Raw genomic sequence first — 18,279 nt, forward strand, 5'->3', positions numbered from 1 at the left:
CTACAGCATTCATGTGATCAGTTTCTCACTAAGGACTAAGGGCTAAAGCGTGTTTGAATGAGCTCTTCTCTGCATTTCTACCCATGTATCCACATATCTTTTCCACTAACCTACTTCTGCTAAGAGATGTGCAGTGCTCTATGAGGCTGATGTCTGGCATACAGCTTGTCGACTGCCAGTTTAATCCCTTGTAATAATAACTGGCAAGGGTTTAGTGACTGTCTTTCACCAGCATCCCCATATTTGTTTCTTCTCTTTTTTCTCCTACTTATTTGACTTCAGGTCAGATGCAACCTGATGTATTTCGGTTTAATTTCTTTGCTTTTAGCAGTGGTTCACCAATTTAGACTGGTTGAGAATTTTTTCTCAGCAGTATTCTTTGCACCAGACTCCTATTTTTGCATACAAAATACAAGCAAGTAGTGAGTTACATGTTTTATTAATCCGGGCTATGTGTATATGGCTCAGCAGACAGGTCCAAGCACTGGTTTTCCCGCTGAGTAGGGTGGGTGCACAACATTTTAAAGATGCACGGGAGTGTGCTTAGCAGGCAGTCATTCAGCTATCATGCCACACAGAACATCAATGTGATTTTGTGATTTGTTAAATGTCTGTCTCTTAGTTGCCTGTGATCAGGACAGGTTATATGAGACTCTGATGTTTCACAGTCCAATTTCTAAGCTTTAGCTATTCTGCAAATCCCAATTTATTGCTTCCCTGACACAACTGCCTTGCTTGTTGTCAACATTAAGAATCATTGTTCTAACCCTGAGTGTGTCACATGGTGGGTGTGAGAGCTTTGTGATCTTGCAGGTTCAGCCTCTGGCATCAGTGCTCCCTCCATTACAGCATCATAGGACAACTTCAGTTCATGCCAAGCACCAGCCACATTCTACCTTCTGACCTGTTCTAGCACTGGCCAGCACTGTTCAGTATAGCACTCATGATCTGGTATTCATAAACCCTTTCCTTTGGGTTTTTTTCCTAAGATACCTTTTTCTCATGTTCCCCTACCAGCATGGCATGCATTGTAATTTTATGGATGCATTCAAAATTCTGGTTTCACCCATCATTCACCCCTGCTTCCCCTGACATGTCTATTATTTTCCTGCAGATAGGCAATGTGTCTTAAATCTACAGTTCCACAAGCTTTGAATTTTGTTTGCTGGATCGCTGAAATTCTGTGTCACCTCTTCCACTGCCCTTTAAAGGGAAAAGTATTCCCATCAGAAACTACACCTGGCGGTCAACGTTTGGTGATTTAATTGTGAAAAAAGATGTTTTCATAGCTGAAGATTATGTGGCTTAGAGCTCAGATACCGTAACAAAAGAGACTTTGGAATACAGCAATGTTAATATGTTTCAGGGGGAAAAAAGAATCCTATGATGAAATCTGTTATAATGGGAACACTGTCAAGAGAGAGGTGGTGGAAGCTTCCCCATGTAGGAAACTTTTAGCAGAAATCCACAATTCAAGAACTTAGCCTAGATAGAGATTGTAGATCAGCAAGAAGAGTGAGAAGATGATGAGGTTTCCAAGTTTCTCTCACTGTGATCTGTTGGAACATGAGTGTACTGACTACTTAATGCTTCCCCTAGACAAAGTCAAAGTATCACCCATGTAGCACACACTCAGCAGAGCAAAGGTTAGACATTCTGTGCTTCCCTGAAAAGGGATGTGGTTGGTGGAAGTGCACAGATTAGCAGACAAAGCCGTGCCTAATGTTATTAGCTGAATGCTTTCACGGAGCTATGGCATTATGGAACTTCAGCAGAAATGTCTCACTGGCCAAACTGATGATCTTATTCGGTTAACAGAGAAATAATTACTTTTATTTTCAGCCCTGCATAACAAATCATGGTGGTTTAGGCCCCAGGCATTCTAATAATAGTGTTAGCAAATAAAATGTGCATGTAAACATATATACTACTTGTATTTGTATATGTATACAGAAATTCCAGACACATTTAATTGATGGTGCAGTGAATGTTCTGAAGACCACTATTATTTACTGAAATAAAGCACTAGCAAGAATGACTGGTGTGCAATATAATCACGGGTCTTTGTTGTTTCCAGAAACCTAATGAATGAACACACAACATCCATTGGTTTCCTACATGACAGGCATATGGTGTTCATAAATAAATAAAAAGCATGATATTACAGTTACGCTGATACCGCTGAATGGCAACATTTGGTAAACTGGAAAACTGTCTATTCTATCCTACCTCAACAGCAAAAACACAAAATCTCTGAGTAAAACCAATTAATTGTGACTGATAGCTTTTGGGGTTTCCTCCCATTAAGCCATGTTACTAGGTTCCAAATGAAACACTAGATCACTGTCGCATTTATAGCTTCAGATATATATTTTAAAACCATTAAAATTACATAGAAGGTAATTTTCAGCTACAATACCCTTCAGCAACAATACCTCCAATACCTAGGAGAGATTCCCAGCGATGCAGAAGACTGCAGCAGGACCTGGGTGCCTATATTCTACTTTGATTTAAAACTGAGATCCTGAGAAGACCAAAAGAGCTGCCTACAGGACCAATACTGCCCCTTTACAGTGATCTACTGTTTGTGGTACTCACCAAAACATGGGTGACTCTGGTTCAATTTCCAAATTTCCATGGGTTTAGGAACCTCAGTTTCACATCTCTCCCAGGAATGCTCTGTCTAGACACTCCTTTTTCACTTCTTTCCCAAACTGTCACATTTTCATCAGTGGCATCACTCCTGCAAAATTTGCAGCATATAGGAAATACAATTCTTTCTGCTACGCTTGCATTCCAAAGCCACAACCACATCCCTAGCAGTAAGTCATCAGCTGACCCATCTCAAAACACCAAAACACACCAAAATACATTATTATCTCAAGCAACTGGGAAAATTACACTGGTGAAGTTGTCCATGGACTTCCCTTCAGCACAATAAATGCTGTACAGTCCATGCCTTTCAATCTTAAAATCCATTAGTCTGACTGCAAACTTAGCCAGACATCCAGCATGGCCAGGTAAATGCTGTCCCATAACTCAAGCTAACTCCAGGCTAATCCTCATGGGAATTCATCTAGATTCCTCAGTTTTCTGTGGTACCCACAGATTCTATAGCTAAACCTCGCTCTTCAAGCTTTGCAGAAACCTAGCCCTATCACAAGCCCCAGCCAGTCCCAGACATTTTCACAATGGGTGAATCTGAAAGAACTCCCTTCCTAGGCTGTTTGTGATAACCTTCTTTGGCTTAAGACTAGCCCAAAATCTGGAGTTAGCATATGGTATAGGAGAGAAGCATACAATATATTCATGATCACTAAAGTGTTCAAATGGTCTTTAATTAATTTCCATATGACAGAGGTCACCGTTCTCTTTGGGTAAACATAAAGTGATGATTAAGACTGAGATATGGTTGGAAAATATTTTTATTTCTGAGGGCTGCTGAAGAAGTAGATAGCCTGGTGCCGGTAGAATTGTATCAGCCACAGTTCAGTCATAAGATCATGCACCCAAGAGCTGGAGGTCTGTATTTGTTACAAGTCATGCTACATGTCACAAGTTATGCTACACAAAAATAAAGGCCTGTGTTGACACTGGACTGAATGGACTAGAGGAAGTCGCAAATGATGAGGTATCACTTCTCTGGGATTTAGGTAAGGATTCCTAAGACTGGAAAATCATACCTTAGATTCTGTCAGGACCACCAAAGCAGAAAAAGATCTGATGGGGACTAGATGGAAGCTAGAAGGGATGTAAGGTAAAACTGAGTTTTGAGGATTTATCCTTCAATAGTAGGGTTTTTTTTTCTTGTGATAGGGTTAGTGATACAGTTCAGTTATAGGAATGAATGGGCTGGAGAATTGTATTTATTCCTGAATTTTACTGGGATTGCCACCTTAAATTGAGTGTGCTAATTCAATAGTAGGACTGTTGCAGCATAGCTTACAGGATATATTTTGATCTGTTAATAGCCAGCATCACTTTTGGGTTTACAGAAGAGGATGTGTTAGCCTGTCAGAGTAGGTTGAAAACTGTACTGCAGATACTTTGAATCAGCAGTACAAACAATGGCTGCATGATGAACCCTACCTAAATGCAATGTCTTTTGTTGAGACATTGGTGTGGAAAGTTAGTGGAAACCTGAAAGACCTGCTGTTGCAGCTAGACCAAAAAGCTAGAGTTTGAGTCTGTCAAAGTCCTCAGTCTTCCATTTGGGCTGAAAAAGATGAACTCCTAAATATATCTGCAAGTAGTTCTGGGACAGCCAAATGTTGCTTTTCTGCCCTTAATACAGGAGTTTGTGTAATGACTGGAAAGCCAGGCAAGCTAACCCTTCATGCAGACACCACAAGACACTCAGGAGTGCTGGGCACGGCAAGGAAAGGAAACATGATGGGGTGGACTACATTTGGTTTTAGGTGAAGTTCATCTTCCAGGTCCACAGGGGTCTGAGAAATTAAATGCACTACTAAGTGGGCTGTGTGCTGCAGGGCTCCATTGAGCACTGACACCCTTAGCTGGGCTAGTATTTAAGTTCAGGTCACTGGGCCAGAGTTTAAAGTTACGATTAGCCCTCAGAACAGAAGTGGCTGGAGTATCAGGTTTAACACAATGTTCCAGACCAACAGGAGAGTCAAGCTGAAAGACATTTGGGCACAGAGTTAGCTGACCTAACTGAATTCAGGTCAACGTTAAGGGCTTGTCATCATTTCAGTTGAAAAGCAACATTTATGTGTCATCCTGCTGGTGTTGCTAGAGTTTCACTTGAGTTAATCTGAACATGTTAAACCAAATTTAATCTGGAGAGTCTGAAGGATCAAGTAGGGTTTATTGAGAGCATGTCTTAGAATTGTGTAGGCCATTAGAATGAGGAAAACTACTGAGGAAAAAATCAAATGGAGCTAAGGTTGGATATGGGCAATCAGGGCCTGAGTTTAGGGCTAAGTGCTCTCATTATGGTTCATGTTTGGTACCAGAGGGGCTGAAGAATTTTGTGAAAGTCTCTCCTGCAAATGATGCATTGCTCTTTTTTCTAAGGGAGAGAGAGAATCTTCATAGGGAAAAGCCTAGCAGACAGAGGAAGCAGGTGAAAGAGGAAAATGAGACATGCAGTACTTATCAAGACTTTGAGACCACAAGAGAATGGTTTAGAAGTCTATACACATATGCAGATCAGTTTTCCCCAATCTTTAACCTTCCATCCTTCTGGTCTCCCTGTGAGACTCCCTTCCCCCAACTCCCACAGTCCTCTGTGTCTTCATGTCATACAGACATTCCTTTCTTTCTATTTCTCTTCATCCTTCCCAGTCACAGCATTAGGCAGAGGCAGCAAGAGAAGAGAAAAACACGGGAAACAGCTTTACCATTTTTTTTCGTCTTCTGACCGAACGAACGGCAAGAGCCACAACTACCAGCACCACCGCAATAAAAATGGATGTGTTGCAGCACAGTAGTTTTGCTAGTCTAGAGAGAGCAGTAAGTGAAGGCTGCAGAGGTTTGACCACAAGCCTTCGTGGAGGAATCGAAGCATTTGAGGACCGCCAGCAGCCAGTGAGCCGGCCGTCCCCGCGGGCTCTCCGGCCGGCCGGGCACCGCTGACCCCACCGAACCCTGTCTCCTGGCACTTGCTGTTTGCAGCAAACCTGCCTCGAAGGGCACCGGGCCTCCCCGAGGGGCACTTCTGATGCCGCCCCTTTGCCTGGCGGCCCCGAGGCCCGGCTGCCGCCGCACGGGGGGCATCCAGCTGTTGCCAACAGCTGTGTGTCACTTTCGGCTGCGCCGCGGCCGAGCGCGGGGTCCGCCCCGCCGCCGTCCCCGCCCCTGCGAGGAGGAGGAGGAGGAGGAACCGAGAGTGCCCGACCCGGTGGCTTTTAGGGGGAGGCCACTCAGTTGTTAGAGGCCAGGCCCTGCACTCCTCTTGCAGCTGCTGCTTCTGCTCGTTTCCAGCGCAACAGCCGCCAGGCTGGCTGCTGCCCGGCCTCCCCTCCTCCTTTTGCCGGTACCTACCTCAAAACCGCCCGAGGCTGCGAGGCTCCGCTCTTGAAGGAGGAGGAAGCTGGGTCTGCAAAGGCAGAAGGGAATTGCATTGTAGCTGGGTGGCGGGGGGAAAACGGGGGGCGGGGGAAGAGAGAAGGAAAAAAAAATAAAAAGGCGAAAAAGAGCGGGGCTGAGTCTGGAAGCGGGTCTCGCCGCCCAGGACCCGCACGCCCCGGCGGCCACGCGTGGGTGCAGATCGCGGCGCGGCGCGCAGGGCCGGGCGGAAGATGCACACGACGCAGAAGGACACCACTTACACCAAGATCTTCGTCGGGGGCTTGCCCTACCACACCACCGACTCCAGCCTGCGCAAGTACTTCGAGGTCTTCGGGGACATCGAGGAGGCGGTGGTCATCACCGACCGGCAGACGGGCAAGTCCCGGGGATACGGCTTTGTAAGTGCCGGGGCGCGGGGCAGGTGGGCGGCTGCGGGGGGGCATCGCGGGCAAACTTCCGCGGGGGCCGCTCTGAGAGCTCGGGGGCCGGGAGGGGCTTCTTGCTTTTCTCTCTCTCTCTTTCTTTTTTTTTTCTTCTTTTTTTTTTCTTTTTTTTTTTTTTTTTTTTTTTTTCTCTCTCCCCGCTGGGGAGTTTGGATAGAGGCGGGGGGGGGGGGGGGGGATTACTGAAAAAGGAGATTGAGGGGGGGGGGATTGCCCAATTCCTCGCACGCCGCCAGCGCGCCTGTTGCTCGCTGATACGGCCACTGCGGGGTTTATCTGCCGCCGGCGGAGCTCGGCCCGCGCCCTCCGCCCTGCGCCCGCCGCGGCTCCCGGCGCCCCGCTCCGCTCGACGGGCGGACCGGCACCGGGGTCCGGCCGGGGGGCCTCGGCGCCGCCCGCGGGTACGGCCGGGTCGCTGCTATGGGCGGGAGGCTTCTACTTCCCTGCGGAAAGGGATCTAATGCGCTGCATCGCCCGTTAAGGTCACCATGGCTGACAGAGCTGCTGCTGAAAGGGCTTGTAAGGACCCCAACCCCATCATCGATGGCAGGAAAGCCAACGTGAACCTGGCGTACCTGGGTGCCAAGCCGCGGATAATGCAGCCAGGTGAGGAAGCAGCCCCGAATGGCTTTTCTCTACGTACCTCAGGTTTCTGAAGAGAGTAAAACTTCAAAAAAAGGTAGTGCTGCCCTCCACCTTCTTGAAGTACGCGCACAGTTGGGCGTGCTTTGGTTTTGATTTTTAAATGCAGCATGTAGTAACTCTCTGGTTAATTTGCACATGTGCCTGATTTAAAAAACAAAAGTGATCAGAGATAAAATATCTGGAGTTCCCCAGGAAGACTTCCACAGCTCAAACACTTCATTGGTTATTCCTGCTGCTGGGAATGTGGTGGCGCTGACCATTTACAGTATCGTTGCAGGGTAAGACTGGCCTAGGAGTGAATCGCTTCCAATGTGTGCGGTCTTATTAATACAAACAATATCTCAATGCAAACTTCTCAAGCAGATGGGAGCTATTATGCAGATTTTAAAATGGAATGGCTCTTCCTAAGACCACATCTGAGACAATGTGATGTCCTAGCCACTTCCCAGACTGCTGCTTTGCAGGAAGAGTGAGAGGAGCGTGGAGTGTGTGCACATTTGTGCTCTAAAGGAGCTCATTTACCCTGATGAACACTTGTGCTAGTAATAAAGTGCCCATCAAGGAAAGACAGGGTTTATGCTAGGGTGTTTGGAGAACAGAAATGAAGTGATATTTGACCGTCTGTGCCAAGTCCTCATGAGTAGCGATGACTTAAATTTTAAGTTTGTAGAAGTTACACAAATACACTCATGAATGGAAAGTACCATCGAGTCATTCAGATGCTAAAGTTAGGGATCCAAATGGAGCACCAGGTCAAATGTGAACGAAAACCCTGTGCTTGCTTAAAAAGTGTCATTTTCCTAAACATCTGTAGTAAAGCGTGTGCTTTACTGGTTTAAGTTCTCTCTGTGTATGTATGGACTAATACATTTTGCTTGCTTTCAGATGTTGTTGCTGCAGGCTGTTAGTGAAGGCTCTTATTCTGCATTTTGTGTGTGTGTGTGTGTGTGTGTGTGTGTGTACAGCATAAATAAGTGGCCAAAAAAACCGCCATACATAGAATGTGATGTGTTTTTGTTGATAGGTTTTGCCTTTGGTGTCCAGCAGCTTCATCCAGCTCTCATACAGAGGCCTTTCGGGTAAGTCTCAATGGGACCTCAAACAGGGGAGGAAATAAAATCTTTTTTTTAAAAAAAAAAAAAAGAAAGAAAAAGTATGATTGTTGAAGGCCTCTTGCAGTAGCATCCTTAAAGCTGGCCAGCAATGCTGAAGCTCTCAGATTTATAAATGTATACCCATAAATGCGCTCACCTTGTCGGTCATGTTCTAAATGCCGCAGCTGAGTCAAGTTGTGTGGGACGTGGCCCTTCCGACTAAGCAGTCCAGTCCCACATGACCCTATGATAAAACAAGGAGGTATGACTTGATGCAAGATTGCTGTGCCCCATTTCTCTTTTTTTCAGCTTGACTCAATGTTATTTATCTCTTTCTAATCTGACAGGGATCGTTTACAGTTAAGATAACTGATCAGAAGGATATGATGATAAGAGGTGGAATAGTTCTGTTTGGAATTAAACTCTGTAACCAGTAGACTCAAACACAAACAAGCTAAAATGGTGATTAACGATGCATGTATGTTTTTTCATATAGTCAATAGACCTCCGTGTGCTTTTTTTTTTTTATTTATTACAGTAATGAAGTGGTGTTGATAGCTAAACTGTGTGCTTTTATTTAATTGAAAGAGCTGTAGTGAAAGTTTTTTTGGGGGGGTCTTTTTAATTTTGGTTTTGTTGTTGAGGAGTGACTTTGCCATGGGGAGCAAAGGGCCTTTTTTTCCTTGCTTTCGAGCTGTAGCCTGTGAGTTTTTTAACCATATTTTGTAGTGAGTGCTAAATTGTGTGACTTCTTGATTTTTGAGTAAATCAACATACTGCTTGCATGTTCACAATTTTTTGGGGGTTTGTTCTTGGGAAGGGTGTGGAGCTCTTTATTAACTATGTGCGTCCATTTGGGCTTTCTAATTTGAGGGGATATTTTCTTCAATCTGTCTTTAATATGCAGTGCATTTCTCCTGAATTTGAGTATAAACTATTCCTAAGTGGATCTAACTCTTGCTTTTTATAGGCATATCATTAGGAGGTGAAGTCTGCTTAAAGCTTTCCATAGTGCCACTTCACTAATGCACACTGACTGAGAAACTCATTGCGAAATAATGCATTTTGCTAATTAATGCATAAGCTAACAATAAAGTAGGGAAAATGTGTCACAAATGTATTTTGTTTATTTGATTAGAATAGCTTTAGAATATCATACTTATCTGTAATTAAGCAACAATAGCTTCTCAGTAATTTGATTTGTCAGAATAGGGGGAAACAGTTCCTATCCTTAAAACCACAAGAAAAAGTTTTTCTTAGAAACATCATGTAATTTTAAAAGAGCATGTTGATTCTTCTCAGAGTGAGGAGGCTGTAAAAAACTTCCTGTCTTTTTTTTTTTTTTTTTTTCACCTTGTTATGATTATCCTCTACTGTATTTTGCTTGCTTCTTTGAAGTGTGAGATGACAGTGTGTATGCAGGGATCAGTTTTTGATGCCTGCACTAAGGTACACAGGAGGTAGAACACCTTGTCTTCAGAGCTGTTAAAACACTTGTTGAAAAGAGAACTACTGAATCGTGCAGGGATCAGCTGTGGAGAGACTGAATATTTGCTGAGCACAACAGAAAAGGAGGACCTGTGGCAGTCCCTTGCTTAAAGAACTGTGCAAATGTAGGAGTCTTTCTTGCTTTCCTTATCCAAAGCCAACAATAGATGACATAAACCATGTTTAGGTCGGGAAAATCCTTCCAGCAAGCTGAATAAGGTTGGATTTCTAATGCATTGCACATAAATCTGAAGGAATGTTGCACGCAGAGTCATGTGTATATGAAATTGGTAATTTTTCATCCTTGGCTGTTGCATTTCTTTTACTATGTGTAAACAACAGATATTACTAATCCTTCTTCCTCCTCAAAATTTCCAGTGACCTGTACCTTTATCTAAAATATGTAGTTCAGATTAAGGAGAACAGCATTCATTAGGATGAATGAACATATTCATTCACTTTATTGACAGTAACAGGGGATGTTTCAGTGCTTATTTAAATCTCCATTTGTTGAAGAGTTCACTTTTGCTGTGTGGATTGCACTGAAATACATGGTCATTCTAAAGCCTTTGTTCTTCTGTGCAGTTGCACTTTGGAAGTACACTTCCCTAATATGCTGTGTGAAACAGGCTGTAGTGGTGATTGACTACCAATACTCAGCTAATCCATACACAAAAGCTTCAAATGTTTTGTGGTTGAGTTTAGGGTTTTTTTCCTAACAGTGCAAATTAGTGAGGTGCTGCCATATTTTGGCATGGGTCAGCTATGTTTTAGAATCACAGAATCATTGAATGGCCTGGGTTGGAAAGGGCCTTTAAAGATCTTGTTGTTCCTACCCCAGCCATGGACAAGGCCATGTTGCTCAGAGTTCCCTCCAGCCTGGCCTTGAACACTTTTAGAGACGCGGCATCCACAACATAAGGTCTCACATCTATCAAATAATAAACTTAAAATAATTTGATTATGTTACATTACTTTTACTGAGAAGATGCAGAAGTTCAGTATTCTGACTTAAGTACAACACTGTTGTGGTGGAGGGAGAGAGAAACTAGATTAGCTTCAACACGATACATTTAAAATGCAGGGAATTTTTTTTTATTCAGTACTGTAGAATAAGATAGGATAATCATTTCTTTCTGCTTTTTACATTCAGCATCTCTCTTACTGTTGGTGTGTTTCATAGAAAGCTGTTTAATCACAGGACTGGTTATTTACACAGCATTGTTTTCAGGATTGTTTATTAAAATACTGGCTCTGAATTCAACAGGAATTTATGGAGGGGGAAGATGACTTTGCTTCCCAAGATAGATTTTTTTTCTTTTGCTTATGTAATTTTTACTTTAATATTGGTGGGAAAATTAGGGGTTATTCAGAGGTATTGGTGTAGGATGTAACTGGTGTGGAGATCTTTTTCTTTATTTTCTGTCTAAAACCTGTACTTTGATCAAACTGAAAACATACCCACTGTTTTCACTAAGACCAGAGTTAAATCCAAAGTTATAAAGCCCATTATCAATTGGTTAGCTGATACGACATGCTTGATATCTTTTAAAAGTTAGGCAAATCTGCCTTTCTTAAGAGAAATGCCCCCTCTTGAGTTTGTGATCAAAAGACCTGTATAATACTAGACTACAGATAGTCTGAAAAGAGGGAATGAAGCTGGAACAGTCAGAAGTTAGCCTGCTGTTATGTCCTCTTAGTGGTTATCAGATAAAAGGAAACATAGGAAGGGTCTTGTATGTTTAATGTTTATGTAACCTATTTCTGTTAAAAAGAGAGCTTTTCATTGGTGAAAATCGACTCTTTAATTATGCTTACAAAAGCAAATGATGCCATGCAAGGGCCAAAGCAAAACATTTTGTTTAAAGTTAAATATCTGCTTTTGTGAGAATGTAATGCTGAGAGTTAAAGATGCACTACTACTCCTGAATTTCTATATGCCACAGCTCTGCATTAGTCTGAAAAGTCTTCTTTCCTTTGAAATTATCATTCACTTTATTGTTGCCTATAGGATTATTTTTGAGGTCTTTAGTTAAACATAAATCTTCTGTTATAACAACAAAGAAAGTCTTAAGGCACGTGGCAGGGATGTAGGTCATTGAATTTTGAGTATCTCAAAGCTACAGTTATTGATAAAGTTAAATATGGCTTCTATTTTCCTTTATTGCAAAAGCATAAAACAGTAAATACACATTCCAAAATAAAAACTACTGCCAGGAAAGAGAGCTTAAATCCTGTGCATTTCTCACACTATTACTCTGAAAAGTAAAGCAGCAGCTTTTATTTAAAATTAAGGATACTAGGAATTTCTAGTGTAACTGGGAATTGCTTTTTCAGCTTTTGACCTGGCAGAGCATGAAAAGCAGTTGGGTTCTGAACGGCTGACATCTTCATGTCCTGGCCTCTGCAGTAGGTAGAAATTTACTTTGGCCATATAAAGCCATTTTACTTGACTGAAAACAGTTGTAGCATGACAGATGATCAAAAATAGCCCCACTGCAGCTTATGCTGTCAATCATCATGTGTTAAATGGCATGGTGGAGAGGGAGCCTGCACAGGGTTTATGTTTATTGTAGGGTAAGATGTGGCAAACAGATAATGTTTCATAACTTCACCACCTGTTAGCTTTTTGGCTTAAATAAACCAAGTCACAAGAGCTTAAGTAGAAGCACATGTATCTTTCTGTCTTGTTCAAGGATATGGCTGAGTGTCCAAATGTCTTCAGAAAATCTTAGTAACATCGGTTCAAGACAACGCAAGCAGCCTGATAAGCTTGCTTACTGTTTCTTCTGTTAGAATTACTCTCTTCTATAAGTGCTTAATGTTCTTAATTCATTTGATGTGGTGTTAAGTAGACTCTTCATGATGCAAAAGAGGCTGTCTGTGACTTCAAATTTGTTTTTATACCTCCTTCCTTAAGTGCTTAAGAAACACGATGTTATGTTTATTAGAACAATACTTGGTTGGTGACCAGTACAAAATGCTTGCTTATGCTCATCCATATGGAGGGCTCAGGTAATGATGTGTATTTAAATGCACAGAGCCAGCTTAAGTATGCTTCAAATGCACTTCTGGCTAATCACTTCATAAATTAGGTGAGTGTTAAAAACCCAACTTATGGTTTTGTTTTATGTTTTCTTCCCTTCCCAATCCCTCCCTATTTGTCACTCTTTTTTTTTTTTTTTTTCTTTTTTTTCCCCTTTTCATTTCTCCTTCCCTCAATAGGAAATGAATTTCACTGACATGTTGGGTTTTTATGATTGTGGTGTTCATGTCTTAAACATGGCAACTGAACATTTCTCTCTGCTAATACTCTTACTCAAGCAACTGAGCTCTTTTTTTCTGAAAAAGGAAACCAAGCTGTTTTAAAGTCTATCACTTATTTTAAACTATGTTTCACTATGATTCTAGTTGACAGTGTCCCTTCTGATTGCAAATGTTTCCTTGTTGACCATTTAAGTACATATTAAAGCTATTTTAAAAATGAAACAAAAAAACCCCAACAAAGCCCTTCCATGAAATCTTGAATTTGGAGAATAGAGGACACTTTTTACCACTACAATTTTCATCTGTGCTTAAAGTGTGTTCAAAGGTTGGTGCAGTCTTTAGAGGTGTCTCTAAAGGTAAAGAAAGTTCAGTATGAAATTGTAGTGAAACTGCACAAAAAGTTTTTCATGCATTTTCACTGGATGGGAAGGAGTTGCATGTATGAAGGACTTCTCTTTGGAAATCCAGATGCGAGACAGGGTTATGAATGTAAAATGAGAATTATACAGAGCATTTTTTTTAAATCATATTATATGATAAAATCCAACCATGAGATTAACATGTATGTACGCTCCTGTGCTAAGACAATGATATGACCAGTTTTTAAAACTAAAGGGCTAAGTAAACAAGCCAAGAAGGCAAATTACGTGACTTGGACAAGATGGGAAAGTGTTTAATTATCTATTCAGAATGCTTATTTCTTAAACTGTAAAATTGTGGTTTTTTTCTGCTTTTGTTAAGCACCAGATCTATTTAGACTTGATCTTATGCCCACCTCCCAAAAAACTCTATGCTGTATGTCTTGCATAGAAATAAAGCTGGCACAAAACAGGACATCAGTGACCTGATAATCAAACAGGTTTGACCCTTGTGTCCTTATGAACTTTTATAAAAGTGTGATGCACATGTACTTAGGAGTCACTGTTATGGATTTTAATAGCATCTATGTAGCTTCCCCTCAATGGCCTCTTGTGACGGAGTGAGCTGCACTATCGTTCGTTTGGAAAGTGTGATTCTTGCTGTGTTTACCACACTTGTGAACTCTATTTAAACTCCTTTGTCGCCTGTGTTGGTTTTTTTCTTATTTTTAATAAGGGTGACTGAGGTTGCAGAGAAATTAATGTGTGCTGAGTCTGCATAGCAACTTAAGTAGGGTTGCCACAATATGCTCTTAACACGCCTCCCTGGGAAGACTTGACATAAAGTCGGGGTTCAACCATTTTGGTGCCTTATTGGCTGTTGTCAAACTCGTTATAGTGATGCTGTCAAACTGCTCAGTTACTAATAATAAAAGCATTGCAGGAAGTAATTTTACTAGGAGTCGAGTAGTTGAGAGAGAAGAGGGGTAATAAAAATGACTTACAGGTGATTTGAAAAACAAGTACTGCAATTTTCCAGATGGAACAATCAAGCTTAGTCCCTCAGAGTTGTCTTAAACAGACATCAGTAATGCTGGTCCTTCTAAAGATCTGAATGGCATTAAAGGTATCCTCAAGGAACACATGAACACCCTGATTTAACTCAGCTACAACACTGTGCTTTGGAGCGATGCATCTCTTTGGGCCAGTGAACTGATGATTAGTCCACTGAGTCAAGTTATTGTGGCAACCCTATGCACATAACAACAACTAAATTGAGTTTGTTTTAGTTCGGAGTATGGATATGACGCTTAGGCGCTGACTCACGTACCAACTCTAACTCCCTCTCCCATCTTTCAACAGGATACCCGCTCACTATGTCTATCCACAGGCTTTTGTGCAGCCCGGAGTGGTAATCCCCCACGTGCAGCCCGCAGCAGCCGCTGCTTCCACCACACCTTACATCGACTACACCGGAGCGGCGTACGCGCAGTACTCGGCGGCGGCGGCCGCCTATGAGCAGTACCCGTACGCCGCCTCCCCGGCCGCTGCCGCCGGCTACGTGGCAGCTGGGGGCTACGGCTACGCCGTGCAGCAGCCCCTCACCGCAGCAGCGCCCGGCACGGCCGCGGCGGCCGCGGCGGCTTTTGGCCAGTACCAGCCCCAACAGCTGCAGACAGACCGCATGCAATAGCAGATGGACTCCTGAAGGAAGCTCGCGCTCTCTCTTCCTCTCCTCGGCCTTCCAGCATAAGTAGTTAACAGACACAATCCGTAGTAACTAAGGAGCTTTAAGGAAAGCGATGCTATTGCGAAACTAAAGATTTTTATTCCACTGTCTTCATACAGTATGCATCCAAATCATGTTGTTAGAGGGGAAGGGTAGTGCGGTATGTCTAGTTTCAAGTATCAAGCCAGAAGAAAATGGGGGGAAAAATACTGTACTGTCATGAAAGAATGGCAGGAGTAGCAATGGGACTTCATATTCTCAAACAAACAAAGAAGAACCAAAAAAAAAAAAGCAAAGATGTACTTTCTACAGTATCAGGGAAGCAAAACTGCCTTTTATAAGTAAGAAAATGGTATCTGAAAAGTTTGAACCAGGGAAAAAAACTTGAGTCAGCAATATGTAACGTTTATCCATTTTAAGAGGAAACCAGCTTAAAGCACTGATTGTCCTTTCTAGCTTTCAGAAGTTGTCTTCGTGAGACAGGACCTTGTCACTGTCTCACTGATGGGCACCGAACAACCCAAGGAAGATGGCCGGCTAGTAAGATGGCGGACAGGCACCAAAGTTATTTTCTTCTCTGTCCTCTGGATGAGTGGAACTATGGAGCAAGTGATGTGGAAGTAAGGGGTGCAACAGCTGTAGAGACAATCAATAACACAGACAGTTCTGGACAGAACACATCACTCGTGCTCATGTGATGAGCTTGTCACATCCTAATCCCTCGCCCCATCCCGTTTCACTTTTGGGAAACTTTAACTGCTGGTGTCAGCTATTCTGATTCTAAAATAGGATCAGCCCTTTACTACGACAGCCTTCTCTTTCTATTTATTGCATCTATTCGTAACTTGTGAATAAAGGCAGGAAGAAGCCTAATGAATTAAAACCTTTTCAGAACTGTTTTAAGGGAATCTTCTTTTCTGAAACCATTTGTACAATTTTAATATCTATTTCAGGATTATATTTAAAATATTTATTAGCAAACATACAGTACACAAGGCAACTTTTTGTTACCAAGACTGCAGTTCTTGAAGGGTTAATGGTATGTGATTTATACTGTGCCTTAATTGTTATGCTATTTAAAAAAAATATTTATTTTGAAAATTCTACTATGCTGCGCTCTAAAGAAAGCGACTTTAGATGTGACACTGTAAAATTATGTATTCATCTCATGGTATAAATTATTTAGTAGGCTTAGATGTAGCATATTAAATATTAACCTAATTAACTAAGGATGTTGACTTGGATTTATTTAAATTCAGTATGTGCACTGTATGAGGGTACTCTTAAATTAACACTTTCTTAGATTTTTACATAAAATATTGCTAGTCCATTCTTTTTCCCTCTACTAGGTATTCATGTAGACCTCTCAGAAACATTAGTGCCGTTTTCTCACTCATCTGTATGTAGACTGACTATTTTTCCCTTTGCTAGAAAATGCTGCTTTACATTGTCCTGTGAAACTACAATACTTGCAATTTTTATTCTTGACCGAAATGGAATTTAATATTTTACACTGTATTGGATTTTTTATACTTGAACAATTTCATACAAGGGAAGACAGGATAGCATTTTTATGGACTTTATCCAATGTCACTGGATTTATTTGAAGTATTCTGAATACTAGCCAGTGTTACAATGTAGACATGACTCTCCTGTGCATATTATTTATTCAGTATGTATATTGCTTTACAACATTTCAGATCTCTTAATCTATTCACTCGTATTAAAACAATAAAAAAATGTTGTCTCATCCTGCCTAGTGTTGTTCTTGCCCAAATTGTCTTTAGTTCTTGTTTAGTTAAAACTAGAGGGACCACCTTTTATATAGTTTTCCTGGTCCGTGGAGTGAATAGCAGCATATACAGTGACTTCAAATATACAGATTGATGGGAGCTGTATTACACGGAGGAAATTCTCTTGAGGAGGTGGAGAACCATTCTGAGGTTTATCATAAAGTAATTCAGAATGGAAGAGACTTTGGGAGGTGTGAGGTCCCTTACATCTTTGTCCAGCCAGGTCTTAAAAAATCCCCATGCAGAGACTGCACAACCTGTCTGGGTAATCTATTCCACTACCTAATTATTCCAGTTGTGTCATTTTTTCTTTCTTCTATCTAACCAGCATCTACCCTGCTTGTTACAGCCTTAAGTCTCTCACTCTTTGGCAGAAAGCCCAGCCCTATCTTCTCAGTAACCTTCTCGTAGGAACTGGAAAATTGCTGTTCTCTTCCATAGGCTGAACAAATCCCAGTGCCGCACCCTCTCCTCACAATTCTCATGCTTCAACCTCCAGCCATCCTACTGACCCTTCATTGGAGTCGTTCAAGTCTGCCAGCAGCTGTCATGCACTGGGAGCCTCTAGAGTGGACCCATTCTGCCAGCTGTGGTCTAATGAGTGCTGAGTAAAACAGAATAATCAAGCTCCTTGATCTGCCATCTGTGCTCCTGTTGATACAGACTGATGCACTTTCACTGCTGCCAGAATTTACCACTGACTCCTGTTCAGCCTGCCCCAAGTCTCCCATGTCCTTTTCAGCAAAGAAGCAAACCAAGGCATGGGCTAGTTCAGCTGAGATAAAGAGCGCTTTATTTGTCCTGACTGAACCTCATGATATTCCTGTTGGCCTAGTCCTCTGGCAGGTGTATGTCCCTCTGAATGGCAGGCCTGATTTCTAGCTTATCAAGTACACCCTCCATTGAGTATAATCAGTCCACAGACCTGACAGTACTGCATCCCACCTCTTCCTCCAAGTCATTCATAAAAATATCAGACCAGCCAGACCCCAAAGAAACACCACTGTAACCAGTGGAGACAAAGCATAAGCCCTTTTGGCCAATGATTCAGTTAGATTTTTGCCTAGCTATCCATTTGAAATCAGATACTAGGATTCTGTGGGAGACTACATGGAAAGCCTTGTTAAACTCGAGGGAGACAGCATTGTCTGCTTTCCCCTCTTTGACAGATGAAGTAACCTCATCACAAGAGACAATTAAGTTGGTCTGGCATGATTTACCCCTGTAAATCCATGCTGGCTGTTCCAAATCACCACATTCTCCCTCACATGGAAATTTCTGCTGAGATGGCTTGTTCCATGATTGTTCAGTATTTCCCTAGATTGTCCTGCATGCCCTTTTTCTGAAGATGGGTGCATCATCTACTTTTCTCCAGTCATAGAAGACCTCCCCAATCTCCATGACCTTTCTGTGATAACAGTAAGCAGC

General features: G+C 42.1%; 2 protein-coding genes across 36 annotated transcripts in view; one reads left to right on the forward strand and one right to left on the reverse strand.

The window, feature by feature from the left end:
• Positions 1-6,411, reverse strand: part of ATXN1 (ataxin 1) — a 383,486-nt gene extending 377,075 nt beyond the window's left edge. For 26 of the 32 annotated variants that reach the window (XR_004495922.1, XR_004495923.1, XM_033512068.1 and 23 more), the window contains exons 1-2: positions 5,364-5,786; positions 2,599-2,743 (exon numbers count right to left, since the gene is read on the reverse strand). The gene's annotated coding sequence lies outside the window, so the exon portion shown is untranslated. Of the gene's footprint in view, positions 1-2,598; positions 2,744-5,363; positions 5,787-6,006; positions 6,062-6,293 lie in introns of those variants that run through there. The other 6 variants (XM_033512066.1, XM_033512064.1, XM_033512063.1 and 3 more) reach the window with 3 other exon arrangements.
• Positions 5,955-16,808, forward strand: RBM24 (RNA binding motif protein 24). Of its 4 annotated transcripts, none has more exons than XM_015616225.3 (6): positions 6,134-6,431; positions 6,959-7,082; positions 7,282-7,399; positions 8,146-8,200; positions 8,563-8,677; positions 14,692-14,805. In XM_015616225.3, the coding sequence occupies exons 1-5, from the start codon at positions 6,264-6,266 to the stop codon at positions 8,650-8,652; spliced, it is 555 nt and encodes a 184-aa protein (XP_015471711.1). In that variant the 5' UTR covers positions 6,134-6,263; the 3' UTR covers positions 8,653-8,677; positions 14,692-14,805. The 4 variants fall into 4 exon arrangements, with proteins under 4 accessions (XP_015471679.1, XP_015471711.1, XP_015471704.1 ...); XM_015616218.3 differs by having other exon boundaries at positions 8,563-8,693; positions 14,692-14,803; XM_015616202.3 differs by lacking the exon at positions 8,563-8,677 and having other exon boundaries at positions 6,143-6,431; positions 14,692-16,808.
• Positions 16,809-18,279: the final 1,471 nt, after the last annotated feature.

The sequence above is a fragment of the Parus major genome, chromosome 2, assembly GCF_001522545.3.
Source record: "Parus major isolate Abel chromosome 2, Parus_major1.1, whole genome shotgun sequence".
Classification (NCBI taxonomy): Eukaryota; Metazoa; Chordata; class Aves; order Passeriformes; family Paridae; genus Parus; species Parus major.

Excerpts from the sequence above, each read along its gene's own strand:
- RBM24 (XM_015616193.2), top strand. The coding sequence starts at position 6,264 with ATGCACACGACGCAGAAGGACACCACTTACACCAAGATCTTCGTCGGG. Across the intron at positions 6,432-6,958 it reads AGTCCCGGGGATACGGCTTT|GTCACCATGGCTGACAGAGC; the intron begins GTAAGTGCCGGG and ends TCGCCCGTTAAG. Across the intron at positions 7,083-8,145 it reads GCCGCGGATAATGCAGCCAG|GTTTTGCCTTTGGTGTCCAG; the intron begins GTGAGGAAGCAG and ends TTTTGTTGATAG.